The 22493-nt window shown below is 37.4% G+C and overlaps 1 protein-coding gene across 1 annotated transcript in view; it reads left to right on the forward strand.

Moving 5' to 3' along the window:
* FGL1 (fibrinogen like 1) overlaps positions 1-22493 on the forward strand; it is a 29594-nt gene that overhangs the window by 4114 nt on the left and 2987 nt on the right. The window contains exons 2-7 of the mRNA XM_072776162.1: positions 7058-7137; positions 9302-9482; positions 16724-16883; positions 17130-17227; positions 20733-20821; positions 21021-21208. Of these exons, the coding sequence (XP_072632263.1) occupies positions 7084-7137; positions 9302-9482; positions 16724-16883; positions 17130-17227; positions 20733-20821; positions 21021-21208 (770 nt within the window). The 5' untranslated portion in view covers positions 7058-7083. The remainder of the gene's footprint in view (positions 1-7057; positions 7138-9301; positions 9483-16723; positions 16884-17129; positions 17228-20732; positions 20822-21020; positions 21209-22493) is intronic.

Consider the following 22493-nt stretch of genomic DNA (forward strand, 5'->3'; position numbering starts at 1 on the left):
TCTACCAAGCACTGGGATATGGCAGAAATAAAAAGGGTCAAGTCCTTAATTTCATGGCACTTACATTGTAGACAGCAGTGGAGGTGGGTAGACCATAAACATATGTATAATATTTCATTACATTTGAATATATTTATAATTTCCTTAGTGCCTAGTTGTCCTTTCTTAATTAGGTTGAACTGTAAGAAATGTATGTTTGAATGTTTTAGGCCTACAAAAATGACAATTTCTTACACTTCAAATTAATATACATAATTCATCTCTAGGAATTTGATTACTCTAGGTACTTTATACGAAGGGAAACATACAGTATTTGTCCTTTTGTGTCTCACTTGTCTCACTTGGCATAAGTCTTCAAGGTTAATATTTCATTGTGTATATATCACATTCTGATCATCCATTAATCTGTGGATGGACATTTGGATTATTATTCACAATACCTTTTGGCTGTTGTGAATAATGCTGCTATAAACATTGGTGTACAAATAACTATTCATATCCCTATTTTCAATTATATATGTTTTTTAAAGAATGCAGTTTTATTCGTTTTTCTTCTTAAAATTAGAATTAAAAAATATTTATTTATTGGGGTGCTTGGGTGACTCAGTTGGTTAAGCATCTGCCTTTGGCTCAGGAACCTGGGATCAGGACTTGTCCGGCTCCCTGCCCAGCAGGGAGTCTGCTTCTCCCTCTATCCTGCCAGCCCCACCATCATGCTCTCTCTTCCTCTCCCTCTCTCAAATAAATAAATAAAATCTTTAAAAAATTATTTATTTAAGTAATTTCTATACCCAATTTGGGACTCAAACTCATGACCCTGAGATCAAGAGTCACATACTTTTCTGAATGAGCCAGGCAGGTGCCCCTAAAATTAGAATTTTAAAATCATAATTTTATCACAATTTTATATAGTACTGAAAAATATATTAACTGAGAGAATTAGCAATAGTATTAAAGTCTAAGGATAATTGCCTCTTCTATTTTGCAAAAAGATAGGTAATTCAGAAGATAGGCAATGTAGCAAAAAACAGTGCCCTTCGAGTATTTATGATTCAAGTAGGGAAGTACTACATAGATTTTTATAAACAACTCGGCAAATTCAAGTCTTGCATAGATAGCTTTTCCTTTCTGATGATCCTTAGAATGTACAACTCACCATTTCAGCTTTTCTTAGGAAAGATCAGTCCTGTTTCCAATGAAATACTTTTAATAATTATGAAAATTTAAACAGACAACAGTAAATACATTGTCAACCTATATCATTTTCCCATATGATTTATGAAGTATAATCATTGAAAGTAATTTGCTTCTTTCTATTTTTTTCTTCCTATTTTTTCTGTCTTTCATTCTGATGGAGGAAAGGAAGAAACATGTTTTAGGGGTTGTTGTATTTTATAAGGCCTTAATTGCATATAATTATGTTTAAATGAACAAGAGTATACAACTGGTATAGCTATATCTATATCTACAAGAAAATAAATCTTACTGTAGTAGTGTTTGATTGCTATGCCTAATTTGAAAGATGGAAATGTATTCATACCTAAATATATACAATATATCTAAAGTAAATTATTATAATTGTAGGAAGAATTTATTTTTCTGCTGGCTCTTTTTCCACCAACAGACCCTTGACAGGTAGAGCAATTATAATCACAGTTCCTTCCAAGAGCTCCTGGACAAAAGAAACATGAAACTAGGCCCACAACGAGAATGAAAATGTGTTTGTTTAAAACATCAGATGCCCTTGGGTAGGGTATTCATTTCTGTCTGAAATTTTGCTAAATGTGCAAAATCTCAATATCTACAATGCAAAGTTGAGGACACTACTGTATTGTAAATAAGGTTTTTAGTATAGTTGATGTTGGCATCTTAAAGAAGATGATTTTGTCTTTCATGACAATAGTAAAAGCCACCTAGAAAAGTTTTAAAATTATAATTCCAAGGTTATTTTATCAATTAGAAAGTACTAGTTGATAGCAAACCATTCATCATACTTCTGTTTCTTGGCAATTCTCTTCTCATTTCTGTCCTCTCATAATTCTGTTTCTTGGCAATTCTCTTCTCATTTCTGTCCTCTCTAAAAGCTCACAGAAAGGTTTTTTGTTTTTTTTACATTGGAAATTATTTTAAATGTCATAATTAAACCTCATTTTATGTATATTTTAATACAAGCTAATATTTTATGTTTGTTTATTGAGAGAGAGCATATGTGTGTGCACGCACATGAGAGGGTCTCCTTTCTGGTCAAGGAGCTTCTCTAATTGATGGTTGATATTTTGCAGGTGGTTTTCAGCTCCCAAAAGGGTTCTTGCTTTGAATAACAGATCTGGAAGGCTGGATGAATCATATGTTTCCTTTACACGGGGTTCTCTCTCTTGAATATCCGAATAATCTTGATGAAGCTGTTTTTGTTTAGATAAGAAACCTGTGGCATCCCTAAGGGAAGATTTTCTCTCTGTAAATTCATCATACTTTATTTGAGTATGATGAACAGTTGTTTCATCTGTGGTTCTAACCAAAGCAATTCATCCTGGAGTTCAAGCAGACATTGCTTTTCTTTTCAATATCTGAAATAATCTTCGTGTTCTTCCTTTTCAGAGTTTTTGACATCTGGACTTCTTTAAGCATTTTGATGAGCTTTTCTTTCATATGAGAATCAAACTTTTTGATGGCTTCCTTACAAATTTTAGATTCTACTTTTTTGTTTATAGTCTAGGATGGTTTTCTCAAATGCATACAAAATGACATCTAGTTCATTAGATGTCATTGGATTTCTTTCCTTTCAGACACCAAATATGTACACAGTCAGAAATATCTGAGTCTATGGCTTGGGGTCAGAGTCTATGGGGGATGGCAAGAGGGAGAGAGAGAGAATCTTAAGCAGGCTCTATGCCCAGTGCAGAGCCAAAATGGGACTGGATCTCATGACCCTGAGATCATGACCTGAGATGAAATCAAAAGTCAGATGCTACTGAGCCACAAAAACCACCCAATGTAAGTTAATACTTTAAATGTAATTCAATATCTTTAATATAAGCTATATATAAAAGCATCTAGTGTACATAGCACCTGGCATAAAGCAGTCGTTCAATACATGTTTGAATTTTAAATGGTTACTAAGATCACATAGTAAAATATCAGTTTTCCTAAACTATGTTGCTCTAAATTATATCATATGAAGTCATAAAAGGATGACTAACTGAAGAAAAACTGGATCTACAAATACTTACTAGAGCTTTTCTGCAATGAGTTATTGTATGTGTTCTTCTATTTTGTCTGACTTCTTTGCCCACTTAGCTGTGCAATATACACAGCACTCCACTTCTTTCTGTACATTTTGATCATTTAGTTTACAATGTTAGATGAAAGGATTAAGTTATAACAGGTAAATTATATATCTTCGTGGTAAATTGATTGCTATTGTATGGATTTCTGCTCAATGATATTATACAGAATGTTTGGTCTTTACATGTTTCTCACTTTATTTTTAAATTTTTGAGAGAGAATGAGTGGGGGGGTGTGGGGAAGGGACAGAGAGAGGATCTTAAGCAACCTCTTTGCTCAGCGTAGAGCTGGACACAGTGCTTAATCTTACCACCCTGAGATCATGACCTGAGACAAAATCAAGAGTTGGACACTTAACTGATGGAGCCATCCAAGCTCCCCTTTAAGTGCTTCTCTTTAGACTGTTAAGTAAATATGGATATAGGAAGAAACTTAATATATGCCTGCCTTCAGAGAGAACCCTTTTGAAAGAAATAAACAAAATACTGTGCTTATACCTTTCCTGTGTGCATGAAAGAGACTTGTCAACCGGTGGAGTTCTTTGGAGAATGATCAGGCAAGAACAAGGCTCTTCTGTTGGAGTATCACTCAATGTTAGCCTCTGATTATCTTTTCTGTGAGCTTGTTCAGTCCCCCAGAGAGGATCCCCATGGTCTCTGGCCTGGAAAGTGATGGAAGGAGTAGAAAGCAGGTTGCCTGGCCGCCAGGACAAAGTATCCCAATTGTGTGTGTGTGTGTGTGTGTGTGTGTGTGTGTGTGTGTAGGTGCGGGAGTGTTTGCAACTTATAGAATAAAGTACTCTCCCTTGACCTCTAGTGTGCCTGTGGTCATGCTACCCAGAGACTCTCTGGTTTAACTAGTGAAAAGTAAGCCTGTCTGATGGGGTGAGAGAAACAGTATTCACAGACTACTCAGGGTTTAGATGAGGATTTAGATGAGGTTTAGATGAGGATTGAGTGTCAGCACGTCACCTCCAACCCTGCATTTGAAGCTAGCCTGATGCCTTTAGCGCTGTACCTGGCTGGCACATTGCAGTGCAGCTTAGCTTGGTGAGAAAGAGAAAATAAATTCATGTCAAAAGTCTCTACCTCCTTCCTAACGCTTACTTTCAAAAATACACTGAGCCCATTGTTTTCTCCTTGACCAGGATAAACACAGAGAAGGAAGGAGGATGTATTGTCACTGCAAACAGACTAGTTTTATGGCAAGGGAGGGACATTTTCCCCTCTGAGAAAGATTTTCCTTCCTGGGGAATATTTTCTACAGAGACAAATGACTTTTTTGGAGGTCACTGTAACAAGTTAGATGCGGGGGATACAATTAGCAAGGTGGTGCCTTTGCCTTCAAAAATCTTATTCTAAGCAGTTAGAGAAAGACACGCAAAAAAAAAATCACTCCATCATTTGGCATCGTGCCTGGAACAGAGCAAGCATGCAAACAATGTTTATCCAGTGGATAACTGCTATTTTGGTCTGTAAATATAGTATGGGGGGTCATGGTAAAGGAAGTAATTAATTTTGTCTTGGGGGTGGTCTGGGAAAGTTCAGTTTTTAAACTTAATCACATTTGGGTTCACATATACTTAATTCATATGGTCCTTAATTTCTTTTTTAATAGTTATTTTCATTTCTGACTTGAAACATTGCCTTGCTGAGGCTGCCCTGTTTCTGCTTCCACAGCATGCAGCACAGTGCAGAGCGCAGCAGATTGCTGATCATCAGTAAAGGCTTGCTAACGCTGCTGTTCCCTGACATTGCTGCTGCTTTGGTGCAGCTGTCTCCTCTCCTACCAGATTCACCTGATGTTCCTTTGCAGAAGTGCATGGCTCAGGAACAAATAAGTCACAGCCACATACAGGAGTGAGGTTGAAGTTCACCGGAGAAGGCCAAGTGGGATGTCCCCCATGTGTCCATGCAGTCCATTTCCCTGTGCGTTGCAGGCACATGTGGATAATGGGACAGGCTGTGTGGAGTTCAGGTTAAGGTCATGGGTGGTCAAGGTGGAAAATCCTCCACTCAACTGCCGGGTCTTATAAACTGCTTGTGTGATCTTAGGGAAGTAACTTAACCTCTCTTATTTATTCGTTTGTATGAGGATAGCAGTACTTGCCTTGGAGAGTTATTTGAGAATTAAAGAAGGTGCATCTAAAATACACAGCACAGTTCTAGATTCATAGTAAAAAAAAAAAAAAGTCAGCCAAAAGTAAAATTATACAGTTATATCTAGCAGACTTTTTATTACTCCCTGTAATGCACATACTCTAAAAACTCATATTCTATTCTATGGTGCTTCCCAAGATGGCATGTGCAGTATTTGTCCCTGAATTTAAGTGTCTTTCCCGTTGTTCTGTAACTGTTTTTGTTGGCCTCAGAAGGACTGAGAACGAACTACTTTGTTACAATATCCATAAAAATTTTTGAATATTAAGTCCTTAAATCATCGCTTCCTGAACTTTGCTACACATTGGAATCAACAATGTTTTAAAAACCCCATGCATCTGACTGCCACCTTTAGACATTTGACTAAATTCTTGGGTATGGAGATTTTTTAAAAGCTCCCCAAGTGATGCTAATGGGCAGTAAAGTTAGGGACCACTTTTTTAATTACATAAAAGTTGAGAAAGAGATACATGAAAAGACCTAGTGGTCATGGGTTCTATAAGAATAAAAATAGGCTAACAATAATTCAGTTGATTCCAGTTTTCTTTTTTTCAGTGGAAACTGTAAGCATAAAATTTGAAGATTATGCAAATATTTCTTCCTGTCTGTGCTCCTTATCTTCCAAAATGTATGAAAAATCACCACTGGCAGCACATAGAAGTTATTTTGAGATGAACAAAATTTTTCATCAAGACTCATGACCTCAAGAGTGATTTATTTTATTTTATTTTATTTTATTTTATTTTATTTTATTTTATTTTATTTTAGAGAGCACATGCATGTGGTAGGGGGCTAGCAGGGGAGGGAAGAGAGGGAATCCCAAGCAGGCTCCACATTCAGCAAAGAGCCCGATGTGTGGCTTGATCTCACGACCCTGAGATCATAACCTGAGCCGAAATCAAGAATCGGACCCTTAACCTACTAAGCCACCCAGATGCCCCTCAAGAGTGATTTTTTAAACAATCTCAAGAAGTGGTAAAGTGAGTTTTTCTCTACAACTTTAAATAGAGCTTAAAGACATATCATCTTGTTAGCTTGCTTATCCATTAAGACATCAAGAAAAACATTACCTATCATTTCTTTAGTTGTAACTTTTTTCATTTTTCTTTTTTTAAAAATAAAAGCAGTCTTCCATATACAATATGAGTTCTTGTTCATTAGGCAATTATTGTATACCAGGGTATCTAAAAGTATGTCCAAATGGCCACAGTCCTATCGGGTAGAAATTGTGATTTCCATTTACAAATCAGAAGCATTTTAGTAGGTTGCCTAAGGACTACACAACTAGGAAGTGGCTCAGCCAAAACACTGGAGGCAGGGCTTTGTGTTTACAGAGCCTTTGCTTTTTCTGCAAAAGCAACACATGAACAATAGAACACAGAAGCAGAGTCCTTTCTCTATTTCTGCAATTGAATGGATTCAATCTATTTAAGGTAACAGCATCATTCTGTGGGAAGCAAGCATGGGAAAGTTCAGGAGAATTTCCTTGAAGACTCTCAGATTAGAGATGAAGCTGCATTGGACATCCTGGACTCTGCCAAATCTGAACCCAATTCTGGTCTCATGAATAATTCGCAGTAAATAAGTTTATGAAATTTCTTTTGTTCTTGTAGTTGTTTCAGTGAGAGAAGTGTTGAAGATGTTCAGTTTCATCCTTGTCACCACCATTCTGGTAATTGGCAGGGAAAGCTGGGTAAGATCATTTATTTATATATTTATAATACCTGCTTTGACCTGAGTTTTCTTTTATTTTGCAGAAAACCTTTAGTAATTTGGTGTTGAAAAAATTAACTAAGGGAAAAATAATGAAAAAGGTTTCTGGAAGCACCTGGCACATGATGGACACTTAAAAAGTGACATAAACTTTTTTTCTGAAAGTAAAAACCAGTATTCACAATAAATGAGTAAAAGCTTTTTTAATTTACTGAGGCTATTTAGATAGTTAAATAATCTTAGAAATTTAAAACTATCCTTAGTGATTAAAATTGACCCGGGGCTTTCCCAATATTGAGCTTTCCAATATTAAACCCTATTAGTGTAAATTAAACAAATTATTTGAAAGTAATTATAATGAACTCATGTCTTCCTCCATAAATAAAAGGGAGAAATACTCATTTACTCAAAGTTCTAGGAGTGAGAAAACTTCTAAATTTTAAATAAGCTCACTAAAACCATACATGCAGTCTCATAAAGATTAAAGACCCTTGCCCTGTACTTTCAGTAACTTTTAAATTACACAGTGCAATTTATATTTAACTATATTTAACAATATCACAACCAATGTCCATTTGTTGGAAAACAGCACAGGATTCCAGACACCATGAAATGTCCTTGCTATTCATTTTTGAGACTAGTAGGAATCAGGGAGCTAAGCAAATAATTCAGAGTGGATAAATCAAGGAGTATTGAGGAGAGAGCACCAAGTGCAAATAAGAAATGGTCCTTGAGCAATAGCCAGGGGGGATTCAGCAACGTGGACTTAGAAATGGGAGAAGACCCGTACCACCATTTCCCTATTTTCTTGCTATGTGACTTCCAGTTTTGAGGCTGAATTTTTGTGTTTACAGTACAGGCCTTCATAAGAAGGGAGTGTACCATCCAAATAGGGTGTCTAGTTGTGCTGTTCCGGGCCACCGAGCAGCGGGCCTGGAGTATAGTAGCTCCTCCTATTTATGGAATGAATATAAGGCAGTACACAAAGATATGTACCAAAAGGCAATTGTAAATGGTGAAATCTATCTGGTTGCTGTTTTAGGAAAGAATGTGTATAAAGGTAGTAGTGAAAGCAATCACACATGAAAACATAGAATTTCTCAGAAGTGAACATTGACACTTATCACAGGAGATCATGACGTAAGTTGAAAATAGAGATGTCAAGGTAAAAGAGGCAAAAATTGGTCTTTTGTCCTTTTTTCCCCCACCCTACCTCCAGGAACTCTTCCAGCACCAAGTACTCAAGAGCCTTTATTGAAGCTTCTAGTCCTAGTACCTCCACCAGTTTACCTCCCCCCGACCTCACCTTCCCAGTGAACCCCGCCCCACCATTTTTGCTTTCTCTTTGGAAAGTTCTCAGCCAGAGGCTGAGAAAACTCTTAGAAAGGAGCTGATAAACTCTTTCACATTCAAAATTCTTGGGATGTTTGCCCTTTTAGAGAAGATAAACGACTTCATTGGAAAACTCAGGCTCCTCCCATCCCTTTCTGAAGTAATTGAAGGAAAAAAAAATACACAAAAAGTTAAAGTGACTTCATAGAATTTCCACAGGTAAGTGGGTGAGATACTCAAGGACATGAGGGTCTAAACTAGCATCCTTTATAAAGGCAACCACATGTCATCAGATTATAAATCAAATTTTTAAAACAGTAATGCCAAAAGGTCATTCAAAAGCTTGTGTATTTTAGGGATGGATACACCAACAATGTACAATGGTGCCATAAAAACTTTACTGTCAGGAAAGCATTTAGGTGGCATCATGTAGTAACAGAGTAGGGATCTTGAACTGGATTTGAATCCTGACTCTTTCTACCTGCTAGGAATTCCTGAGCAAGTTTCATCACCAGGGTTGAGCCAATTCCTTCCTCCTGGAATCATTATGAGGATGGAATGAGACGAGTCTAAAGCTGCTAGCATAGTCATTCAGATTACTTTATATTCATATATAATTTTTTAGTAAGCACTTTGCCATAGTTATAACTACTTATTCTTCAAACAACAAATGGCATCAGAACTTTCAAACTGCATTCTGGTTAGAATAATATCCTGAAATTGGAGTTGGGGACAAAATTGAATCATTAATTTGTCCAACTGGTTAGGAGCATTTATTTCCCAATGAGAATGAGATGCACATCACTTTGCAGGCTCTTGAGAACTGTCTCCAGGAGCAGGCGCGGCTCAGAGCCCAAGTGCACCTGCTCGAGACCCGGGTCAAACAGCAACAGGTCAAGATCACGCGGCTTTTGCATGAGAAGGAAATCCAATTCCTCGATAAAGGAGAGGAGAATAATGTCATTGACCTTGGAGGCAAGAGGCAGTATGCAGGTCAGAACCTATTTTTCCTAATTGCTTCAGGAACTTAAAATATACACCCATGTGCAAAGGTGATGCTCATTGTTTGGTACTTCAGGTTTTGCTAAAGAGCTTTTCCTATTCCAGTAACGAGCAACATGAAGCATTATACCAAATTTAAATACCTTCTACCACATTTAATCCTTTTCTCTCTATAACCTCTGCAGGCGATATATAATACCAAAGCTAAATATCTCAGAATTTATATATTTTAATGAGAGATTAAAGACAATAGATTATTTAGATACCGGTGGGCAAATAGTCAATTATATTTGTGAAGTTCTACAATTGAGTTTTGTTTTTAATCGTGCATCATTTCTTGTTACGTTTATACAGTTTTCCCTTCTGAAACTGTTACGTGCTTTAGGGTAGTAAGTAAGGTAATAGAATAAAAAGGCAGGGAAAGAAAAAGGGTCACAATTATTTAGGGAAATACAAGGGCTGTTTTTCCCTGTATATTTTATGGTTTGGTAATTTCCTTGTTGATTGGGTCAGTGTTTCCACCCGGAAACTTAATGACCTTAGATTGTCAACACATTGCACATATCATTGTTCCAATAGAAAATTACTCACATGCCTTCCTCCAGACATCTTTTAAAGTAACCAAACCATAATTGTCAGAAACAAGAATGTCATCTAGAGCACTTTGTTTCTATGTTCGCTCTAGCTACTGCAATGATATGTTATCATTTCTTTGTCTATGTGTCTGTCCTGATCAATCAACCAGGCACTTTGTAAGGTCTAGGATGATGTTTCATCATTCTTTCTTCCCTCTTGCCTATTAGAGTACCTGGAATATAATAGAGCCTCGCACTTATGAATGAAAGCAAGGTAGTACATAGAGATAGGAAGAGCTAGATAAGCAAATATAAGTTGGAAAATAGATCTGACTATAAATGGAAAACTGTAGAGGCTAAAGAGATTCCAGGCTGATAGAATAAAGACATCTTTATTTTGTGTTTCTAAATACACTCATCAGTGTAGGATATAAGAATTGGGAGGATTTTAGAAACTATGCTTCAACAAAGTGCCCCCTTTTTCTTTCTTTACCAAGAACCCAATCTCTTTCTGGTCAGACTTGCATCTAGAGGCTCCTGACACTCTATTGTCCAGCCCCTTGATCTCCTACCTTTGATTCTTGGGAGTCCAACTGCCCTTCCTTCACGTAGGGATCAGAAGAAGGCCTGTGGTGAAGGGATTGAAGGTAGTGTGAGGATGGCCGGTGGCTCTGCGGCATGCAACAAAGAGGAAGCAAGGACAGCTTGGGTAAAAATAGGCTTGGGAAATAAAGGCACTGTCTGAAGCAATCTCAGGGGCAGAGAGCCAGGAACTAGAATCTAAGAAGAGAACCATGGTGATGATTAGGCAATACAATGAAAGAAAGCTCAGGAAAGCCATCAAACAAAAACAGAATCAGTAGAAATTCCTTGAAGACCATGATCCTCAGCCAGGGCTACCCATCAGAATCACCTGGTGACCTTGTAAAATGCTGATGCCAATAAAAGAACTGTGAAGGGTCTGAGGTTTTACTCTATTGGCTGCTTGACAAATTAAACTGCCGCTGTTTTATGGATGCCAGGAGAAGATAAGAGACTGGGTCAGGAGTCTTCATGTTTGTACCAATATCCCTTGCTTGCAAATACTTCGGGAGCAGAGCAGAGTAATCCAGGGAGAATGTGGAGGCACTGGGCTGTGTCCCTGCTGAGGAACCTGAGTTTAAGAAATCAATAAAAATCAATCTTTTATTATGGGTTACAACCAAATTGGCCCATTCTTTTCTCCTTTGTAAGAGACGTTATTGTTACGAAAGTGGACAGAAACGAAACTGTCATCTGCTTTAGAGGGAGACACTGTCTCTATCTTCTAAGGCTATTTACTCTATGAAGATCCTTGAAAAAATAGTCCAGAACATAAACCCTGCTTGCAAAACGTGTAGAAAGGCAATGACCTACGGGAAACTATACATATAGTGCCTAGGTTCTATTCCAATTAAATGAGAATTTAGGTCGCATTTAATGAGAACCCCTACAGCACTGAAAAGGGATGTGCTTTTGCTGATGGATGTGGATGAGATTGTTCAAGACCAGAATCAGGTCAGGCTTCTCCCCAAATTTCTTTTCATAGGCTGAGGAGGACCATGATTTCCTGGGGTCACCTGGTAGAAGGCTTTGCTTCCTTTCAGGTAGGAGGTAGGTTATTGGGGCAATTCAGTGCCTTTTTCAGTTGATGATGCTTGGAGCCTCATGGTAATGTGGTCAGTTATCCACTTAGCAGGTTTTAGCTACCTATCCTGAGACTGTAGAAAGTGTAAGATACAGATGTTGGGGTAAGATCTCATTGGATTAATTAGGCCAATCATTGTTGATAACAGGGTTGACTCAGAGAAGGGAGTAACCAGAATGGCCAAATGGCCATTTGATTGATGACTTTGTCTTATGGGCTGAGTTGTGCCCCACTCCCTATTCATATGTTGAAGTTCTAACCACTAATGCCTAAGAATATGACTGCATCTGGAGACAGAGGCTTAAAAGAAGAGACTAAGTTAAAATAAGGCCATTAGGATGGGTCCCACCAATCTGACTAGTATCCATGTAAGAGGAGACACCAGGGACACTGGTGCACAGAGGAAAGACTGTATGAAGATGCAGCAAGAGGCAGCCACCTGCAAGGCAAGGACAGAGGGTTCCGAAGAACCCAACCCAATGCTACTGGAGCCTTATATGATTCCAAAAGTGGTACACAGCTAATCTCAAGGGCAAAGAACTGACGGGTGGAAGGGAAGTTCCCATTATTCCAAATTCCAAACTAAGCTCAAAACCCAGGGTATCTACTCAAATATAATCTGAGCAGGTTGTGAACACAGATTCAAGTGTTCAAGTGTCCCATCATGCCAGGAGACAGGTGATTGGATGATTGTTACTAGTACTGTGCAACCAGTCATGGGAAGAATGAGGTTTACGAGTTAAAACTCCAATCCCTGTGTCAGGAGCGCTGCGTGGAGACCTTGGAAAACAAGAAGTCACCAAGGAATAAGGCACAAATTAGTTACTAGGAAATGGAAATGCCACGGTCAGTGGAAGACTGTATAAGCAGGAGTTGGATGGAAGAACACATGGACAGGGTCCAGACAAACCATTATAGTGTGTGTATGTCTTATAATGTTACAATGCATGTAATTAGATAGACATTTTCTGGTTTTGGATATAACATTTTTTTAAAGGTCTTATTTATTTATTCATGAGAGAGACAGAGAGAGAGCCAGAGATATAGGCAGAAGGAGAAGCAGGCTCCCCGCAGGAAGCCTGATGCGGGACTTGATCCCAAGACCCTGGGATCATGACCTGAGCCAAAGTCAGATGCTCAACTGCTTAGCCACCCAGGCATCCCAGGATAAAACATTTTTTTAAGAACCCAGAAGTTAGTAGATCTGTGTAATATTCTTCATATACAGTAGAATCATGAGGGAAAAGGAGGAATAAATTATAATTTGGCTTTATCTTTTAGCATATAGGCACATAGTACTGGAGAGCCTGCCAAGGGCAAACCCTGGATAAATGAAATATATAACAACCATAAATACTAAAAATATATTTAACATAATATATGTAATATTGTATAAGATATATAAGAACTTGCTACCAAAGTTTGTTTTTGGCTCCCTTAAATTAAAAAAATTAAATTTTCATGTATACCATCTGTCAAAATATGAGTTTCTTTGTTTTTATTTACAAGTTGCCGTATTAGTACTAATTTGTTTTCTGAATTCTAATTCATCTCATGGTAGAAAACACCTGGTTGCATACAACTTAGCAATTTGTGCAAATAATGCACAAATCATGTGATTTTTATACAACATATAATTAAATGCATCTTTTGTTGAAGCTTTTGGCTGCTATTGAATTATGTATATAAATTAAAAGATAATAGTGGTACAGTCACATTAATTGGTGACCATCACAACAGCCTGTGGCATCATATCTATTCAACCAACAAGATCACTGGTTTAACCAGATCCCCTTCTGCAGGGCCCTCAGTCTTTATGAGACAAATCTCTTGAGGCAGTACGTGTAGTGGTTAAGGTCAGAGGAGGCACTGACTATATAAGCAGGAGTAGGATCGAAGAATCCCAAGAATAGGGTCTAGACAAACCATTATAGTGTGTGTATGTGTGTTTGTCTTATAAAATTATAACACATATAATAAGATAGATGATAGTCATTTTCTGGCTTTGGATATCACATTTAAAAAAAGAAAACCCAGAAGTCACTAGGTCTGTGTAATATTCTTCATCTATGGTAGAATCATTGAAGTCTGGTTTCAAATTGCAGCTGCCCATCTTGCTAGCTGTAGCCTTTGAGCAAGTTACTTAACCTTTATGGCCCTCATATTCCCCATCTGTAAAGTGGAATTTTAAGAATGCTTCTTTATTGTAAAGATTAAGAGTTACCACATGTAACATGATTACAATAGCAGTTAGTACAAAAGAACCGCCCCATGAAAGTCAGCCATCTATCTGCATTGTGTACTCTCTCCCTTGTTTTCACAGGAGAGAGCCCACACTCCCTATCCCTCAAGAATCATGCCCTCTCCAAAGAAGCAAGATCCTTTCTTCCTTTAAGTTTCCTTCTTAATGTCACCTGGGGGGTGAGAATGACTATAGCAGGGCTAGCTCTTGCATTTCCCAGCATGCCCCTGAGTGGCTGCTGAGCTCACATTGGCCTTTCTTTGAGTTTAGAATGTGGGGTACACTGTGTCTTTGGTTCTCAGCTTTGAGCTCAGCCACCATCCCGGGACAAGAGGGAAGTCCATTTGGCAGGCTGTCATGTCACTTTGTGAAGCTTAAATGTTTAGCCTTCCAGCATGTCTTGCTTTCTGCATGATCAGAGAAAGTATTCACCTCGTCCAGTTTAGTGCAGTGTTTGTCAGAGGGCAGGAAATCTTGGCCTCAGTCTAGTATTATGTAAGTGCCCAAAACTCCCTTTTTGTTTTTTTGAACTCCTATGAACACAGAGCTTTGTAACCCTGCCTTTGCCTGCCTATTATTCTTCAGAGAGTTGAGTGGGTCGAAAGATTTTGAAAATCATAGTTTTAAATACCTAGTTAATGTTTCACAGCCTACATTGCTTGACCTTCCTGCTATCACAGTGCAAGTCACATTTCCCCAAGGCAGGTTCCTTGTTTCTAACTTATTTCTTATGAGCAATTTTAATACTGGTGGGTTTTTTTTGGTTTTTTTTTTTTTTTATGTTTTTTCACTTGATGGGTATTTTTGTGTTTATCCCCCCCCCCCTTTTTTTTAAGTTGAAAGCTTTCCTCTGGATTTAAGTTGTGTTTGGTTTTTTCCTCTGGGAAGAAGGAAAAAAAAATTTTTAAACACAAACAAACTTGCAGTTGGCATAAAATAGAAACAAATAGAAAATATTGGCTGCAAATGCTATTTTCACAAAGTTTTCCAGAGGAAAAAGTTATAGCTAATCATTTCCATATTTGCCTGGAAAATAGTTTGAATCTTTGGAGTCTTTACTATTCAGCTCTTTGGTAGGAGATTATATGTAAGCAAAGAGCTCCTTTCTTAACAAGGTTAAAATCTGCTTATTTTAATGAAAAGTGTTGTACAATTTACTTGACCACAAAATGTAAGCTTTTGAACAACACTGAACCAATTTTAGGTAATGTTTTTCTTCTTGTTTAATTGCCAAAAAAGGATTTTTTTTTAAGAATCTAGCACACATAAAGAATGAGCTTCTGAAACTCAGAAATAAATACACAAATAAAGCCTAAATCATTACAAAGATGAACATCTCACCAAAGCAGTAGTATATGATTGGTCTCAAGCTGGTGAGGGCTTTTTTTTTTTTTTTCCAAGATTTTATTTATTCATTCATGAGAGACACAGAGGGAGCAGCAGAGACATAGGTAGAGGGAGAAGCAGGCTCCCTGGGTGGGGGGGGGGGGGGGGGAGGCAGCCAGAGTGGAACTCGATCCCAGGACCCCAGGATCAGGCCCTGAGCGGAAGGCATACCCTCAACAACTGAGCCACCCAGGTGTCCCTGGTGAGGGCTTTTGGAAGTGACTAAGTTTATTTTCCTTTCTCTTTTAATTCATATTGCCTATTCACCAATTTAATGTGCAGTATATTTTATTTGTAACAAAATAGAGTTGTAGACAGTTTGGCATCAAAACAGTGAAAATGAAGATAGAACTTTAAAATATGCTAACAGAATAGAATTATCCAATCAGGAACAGAAATTTTTTTTTTTAAAAAAAGAAGGAAATTAACAAAATGATAAGGGTAAAGAGTGAAAGTTAGCTATAGTGTTAAGCTATAGTATTTTTACTCAAAAGTCTGTAACCATCTGAGACCATCTCTTAATGCGACCACAACTTCAACCAACCTGTAAACATAGCTTCCTAGGCATCGAAACAATGGTGAAGTCCATTCTCTTGCCATATTCTCTAAATGTGTATGTATCTGCCTAGATGAGACCCAGGGGCAATTAATTTATCCTACCCTCAAGCAATTTAAGAAATTCATATTACTTTTTGATAACAAATTGGTATCTAATGCTTGCTTCAATAGTCAAAGAACTATCATGGCAAAGAAGAATACAGGGATAAAAGGAAGAGTGGAAACTTGCAGTTTTTAGCAAAAACATCTAAGAATGCATGGACTGTTAGAAATTTCAGTGGGTTAGCCTGGGAGGTTGAGCCTGGGAGGTTATAAGACTCTAACAAGAAGATTACTATTTTGAATTCATCTCCAGATGTTCAGAATGATTTATAATGCTTGAAGTCAAGATAACCCATATTAAATTGTTTGAGGTTTTATTTCTACTTCCATTTCAGCATCATAGGAGTGATCAGTTCTGTTATCCTGTCAGATAAAGCTATAAGCTCCACTTAAATATACTGTAATTAACTGAATATATATAATTTTTTCATTATTTTCCACAAAAATCAGAAATAAGAAATCAAATCCCTATTTTATTTTTGTGATCATGTCAAGGAGTCAGATGATCATTAAATACTAGGAAAGGAAATGAGACTTGCCTAATATCTACTGGAAGACATCCAAGATGCAATTTTAAAAAGCTGATTATCTATACCATGTGTTTATCTGTCTCCATTAGTATTGAGGTAATCTTATCCAGAGGCTCCCATGGGGGTGAAAAAAGACACATAACAAATGTTACATTACTTTGTTTTGCAAACAGACTGTTCAGAGATTTTTAATGATGGGTATAAGCGCAGTGGATTTTACAAAATCAAACCTCTCCAGAGCCCAGCAATATTCTCCGTTTACTGTGACATGTCTGATGGAGGAGGATGGACTGTAATTCAGAGACGATCTGATGGCAGTGAGAATTTTAACAGGTGTGCTAATTATGACATAAGGATTTATTTGGAGTAGCATGTGTGAGATTAGAAACTAAGCCTTTTTATTATATCCTGAGGTCTATAATTAGAATTTCACTCTCTAAGTAAGAGACTGAAAGTTCATTTAGTAATCAAGAAAATGTTGGGGGTTGTGAGCAGTAGTTAGGAGGGGTGGGTACCTGGGTTACTCCAAAGGTCCTTTCGGGTTTTGCTAAAATCAGCTTTTACTTTAAATTTTTTTAGGGGCTGGGATGACTATGAAAATGGCTTTGGAAATTTTGTTCAGGAAAATGGTGAATATTGGTTGGGTAACAAAAATCTTCACTTACTGACCACGCAAGGTAAGGTTTGCCTGTTACCAAATTCACTTGAAGTACGATTAAAAAGAAACAACACTAAAATGTTTTCACTAAACCATAGGCAACGGAACCAATTCAGTAACTGCTGTGTTTTGCAGATGGCCACGATCCCTTCTGGGCAATAATCCCCCTTATAAACTGTGGTCACTTAAAACTAGGACCAGAAGCAAAGAAAACTAGATCTGGACTGGAATGGGAGATTTCTCATATATTTATTTTCTATTTCCAGAAAGGAAATATAATGTCATCATCTTTTTTTTTTTTTTTTTTTTTTTTTTAATGCTTCAAGTTCCTCAAATTATACTTGGGTCAGCTATCTACTGTCACAATAATAGTATGTAACAAACCACTTCAAGATTTATTGGCTTAAAGTCACAAACATTTATTATTGCTCACAAATGTACAAGTTGGCTGGGCGGTGTTGCTCATCAAGGCTGCGTGCTGCCGATCTTGGCTGGGCGTGCTCATGGGTCTGTGACCGATGTCCTGGTCTGCTGGAGGCTGGCTATTATAGTGGGTCTCAGATGGAACCACTGAGCTCTGCTCTTTACCGTCTCTCACCTTCCAGGTAGCTTGCCTGGACCTGTTCTTGTATTGCAGGCAGTGTTCCAAAAAAGAGAGAGTTCAAGTACCGAAGTTTCTTGAGACCTAGCCTTAGAACCGGCACATGATCATTTTTACTGCCTTCTTCTGGTAAAAGCAAGTCACAGGAGCAGCGCAATTTAATGGGAAACAAAACAAAACAAAACAAATCAAAAAAGGGAAACAGACTTGATGGAAGGAGTTACAAAGTGGCATTGCAAAGGTTGAGGCCAACATTTAGGTCATTGAGGCTGTTTTTGCAAAAAACACCATAAGAAATCTTCTTGTCTCTATCCCCTTCAGCTTTTATTTTGAAAAATTTCGAAGATACAGCAAAATTGACAAAAGATTCAACCTACGACCTAGATTCTACACTAACATTTTAGTGTTTTTATTATTTTAATCACATATCTAGCCATCCATCAAGCTGTTTTATTTTATTGACACATTTCAAATTGACGACATCTGTATGATTCCCCTTGTCTTATGTACTGCATGGGTATCTTCTGTTAGGGTTCAGTATTTGCCTAAAATATCATTAGTTTGATGAATTTTCTAAGTTTCTCTTTCCCATGATCAAAATTTACTCCAGCCCATTGCCTTCCTTGTCTCAAGTGTAAAGCCAAGATCATAGGCAGCCCCACTGAGGTCTGATGCAGAATGTTTTATAAAAGGCAATTGTATTGCTCAAGAAAGTATGCTATATCATACTGGCAATGCATTAAACATAAAAGCAAGAGTTTGCTTGTTTCATCCAAGTTAAGGAAAGTTATTGGTATTTCTATATTCATAATTCATAAGTAGGATTATAATTATAGGGATCTTTGAGACACCAGAATAATAGACAGAGAGAATAGATAATCTTAGAATCCTGAGAACTTTCTTTGCTTGTCCTTCTTGTGATCAATGCTCTCTAAATTTATATAAGATATCCCTTCCTTCAATGTATTTATTTTCATAGTTTTGAGTGCTTTATGATAGATATATAACACTTATCATACCTGCTTTTTTTGGGACACATTAATAGTTATCTGGTTTCTTACTGAAACTATGAAAACTCTAAGAAGTAACACTTGGCTCTTTCTAAATACACAAAGTTCAAAATTATTTGTCAAATTATTATTTTTTTTCAAATTATTGTTAAATGCTTATTCACCCAGATGTACTTTGCCAACACATCTGCTTCCCCTTTATGTTTTAATTGGTGTTCAGTCTCCTACTCTCATGACAGCAAAAATGTATTTATCAGTTCCAGGCTTCACAACCACATATCACATCATCCCAAGGAAAACCCATGCTTTGTCCCTGCATTCTTTAATTGTGAGAGCACTTAAGGCTAGTGAATTTCCTCTGAAAATAGCCTTATCCCCATTACATAAGTTTTGACTGGAAGTGTTTGCAATAAAATGAATTTAGGAATGGTCTGTAATTGCATTTTGATTTAGTTATTGACCATAAAGATATTTAGATGGTTACCTGAAACATTGAGACTGAGACTTCGTATCTCTCCTACAATGTAAAGTATATTTTAGGAGAGTTAACTTAGCCTGCCTTACTGTTCTCATCCACTTCACAGTCTTGGTTCATATAAGCTCTCCTGCCTTTCGATAAGATTAGAGGGGTTTCTTCCAGAATTCCACATTAGAGAGCTCCAGGGGAGGAAGAGTCTGGGGGCTAGAGTGCCACCGCCAACAGAAGCCCACACTCCTCCCACACTCAGTAACAGCCAATCCAGCATTCCCTGCCCAAACAGCCCTGAGCTTGTTTCCAGGACCTGTTCATGCCTCTTTTTATCTATCCCCCTTGAGAAGATTGTGTTGCTGGTGGGCACATCCCTAAGCCTGAGGGGAGGTAAAGCAATAGCTTTTCATGTGGGTGTAAAGAGAGCTTGGATGTGCGGGCTGGAATGTCCACAAATGTGGACAAGGCCCTTTTTGTGCATGATGGAGAATAGAGATAGGGAAAGGAAGAGAGGAAGCAGACCATACACGAGACCCGTGCGATGGAGTCCAGAGGGCCTCTCCCTCTGGGCTTGCAGGTTCTGACTTGGAATCCCAAGGAGACGAAGACACTAAATTCAAACCCAGCCTCATAGGTCATTGTGAAATATTACCTATCGAAGTAAGAGGATAGAACGTATATTATCTAAGTTAGTTTGGTTTATAACTCTCTGGCTTTTGACAATAGTTCTGTTTTCCAAAAAAAGAATAATCTTTGTGATTCACAAATGATGGGACAATGGAGAAAAGATCACTTGATGATACCAACTAGTTCAATTATTATTTACTTTTATGATCAACGTTCTTAAAGAAAAAGCAGACAAATCTTTAAACTTCTTAAAACTTCTATTGTTTCATTTTTAGATTTTTTTTTTTGAGAGAGAGAGAGATTGAGAGAGCATGTGTGTGTGAGCAGGGGGAGGGGCCGAGGGAGAGGAGAGAGAGAATCCTAAGCAGGCTCCATACCCAGTGTGGAGACCGATGTGGGACTCGATCTCATGATCCTAAGATCATGATCTGAGCTGAAGCCAAGAGTCCAATGTTTAACCCCCTAAGCCACCGAGGCACCTCTCATTGTCAGATTTCTTAATCTGGTAACTAAATAATGACTTATTTTCTATTGTTCTTTGTCAAATGGATTTCACTAGCTTTTACCAGTAATAGATCTATAAAAAATTTCCATCTTTAATATTTTGTCCCTAGCTATTTTCAAGTAAAATACACAATAAAATGTTCATGCTGTAAATACAATGGAGTCACTGTTTATTCTTTGAAAACTGACTCATGGCAGAAGGAAATGGTTCAAGTAAAATAGAGCCTTGAATTGTTTTTAACCTCAATTAATCAATGTCATCTCACACATCAGAAATACTCAATAACTTCTTGCTTTTTTTTTTTTTTTTTAGGAGACTACACTTTAAAAATTGACCTTGCAGATTTTGAAAAAAACAGCCGCTATGCACAATATAAACTTTTCAAAGTTGGAGATGAAAAGGTACTCAAATTTTCAAATAAGTAGCATCAGGAATTAATTGTGTAAAATATAAACCCTGAAGCCAGAGGAAACAAAGATATACAGTAAAACCTGTTCTTTTGTTTATTAAATAAGCAATTATTAACATTAACTTAATTATTAACAGTAAATAAAACATTATAGTGACAACTAATAGTGGAAGTTGCCTCTTTTCCTTTAGAATTCCTATGAGTTGAACATTGGGGAATATTCTGGAACAGCTGGAGACTCCCTTGCTGGGAATCTTCATCCTGAGGTGCAATGGTGGGGTAGTCACCAGAGAATGAAATTCAGCACATGGGACAGAGATCATGACAACTACGAAGGGAACTGTGCAGAAGAAGATCAGTCTGGCTGGTGGTTTAACAGGTTTGCATTTTATAAACATAGTTGCGATGGCGTTGATGATATCTTACTGGTCGGCATTAATTATAATATGTGAGGTAATGCTGTCTTCTTTGTAGTACTGGTATTATTAAGTAATCATCCTTATTAGAATTCTTCAGTGATGACGTATTTTTGAGGATTTGCTCATTGTGTGCATTAATAAAGCTTGAAATGTATTATAGAAATAAATCAAATTACTGCTTATACAAAGATTGCTTGCAAACTGAATTATGGGCAAGTTATCATAAACAGTTGACCACATGGACATGAAGATATAGAGAGCATTTATATATGAGAAATATTTTCAGCGCTCTAATAACCAGTTTGGTCTTTCACCTTCTCCTATCTCATGAAATGGCTATGTTATTTTTGCAATTTTTTCTATGTGAAACTATTTTTCAATCACTCTGCCTTTGGCTCAGGTCAGGATTCTGGGGTCTGGGGATTGAGTCCCACATCAGGCTCCCTGTAGGGAGCCTGATTCTCCCTCTGCCTATGTCTCTGTCTCTGCCTCTCTGTCTCATGAATAAATAAAATCTTAAAAAAATTTTTTAATCATTGAATCCAAGGTCCTCCCAATACAGAAATTTCCTCTAAAATGTTCTTGACACCTAATTCCACCCTCTGGCTGAATACTTCAAAGTTACTTTATCAACTAGCTCATTCTGTTTCTTAATTGTACTCAGTTTTTCCTTTTATTAGCTTGAAATCTGCCTTCTTATATCCTGCCAGATTTTTTTTTTTCTCAGTAGTTATAGAGAGTTGTAATTCCCTTTCAACATAACCCTGCAGGCAATGGATGAGAAGATATTTACTGTATTCCTCAATATTTTCTCTTCTCTTGGCCAGATATCCTTGACTCATTTCACTGTTCTCCACCCAAGATGGTTTCCAGATAGCTCCCTTTGTTGTAATTACAAAGTTTAGGCGAGAATGGAAACTTCATACAGTCTTCCTTAAAAATAACCTGAGGGGTCTGCTCTGTCTGCAAAGCAGATGTTCTCCATTAGGCAGTGCATGAGTTTTGAATGTCTTTTCTCTTTAGAAAACAAGGACCACCTCAAAATGTCTGAACATTTAGATTTTCCATTATAGAATCTTTAGTGAGTGAGTGTTTCTGGAGTGTCAGGTTTTCCTATTTTTGAAGACTATCCATTAAGTTCCACAATCCAAATTTTAACCTTATTTTTGTGATGTAAGTCTTTTAAGAGCATTCTGCAGTCCTCTATCTTATTAAGTGGAGGTATATCAGGCATAGTCAATTTTC

The sequence above is a fragment of the Canis lupus genome, chromosome 15, assembly GCF_048164855.1.
Source record: "Canis lupus baileyi chromosome 15, mCanLup2.hap1, whole genome shotgun sequence".
In the NCBI taxonomy this organism is placed as follows: domain Eukaryota; kingdom Metazoa; phylum Chordata; class Mammalia; order Carnivora; family Canidae; genus Canis; species Canis lupus.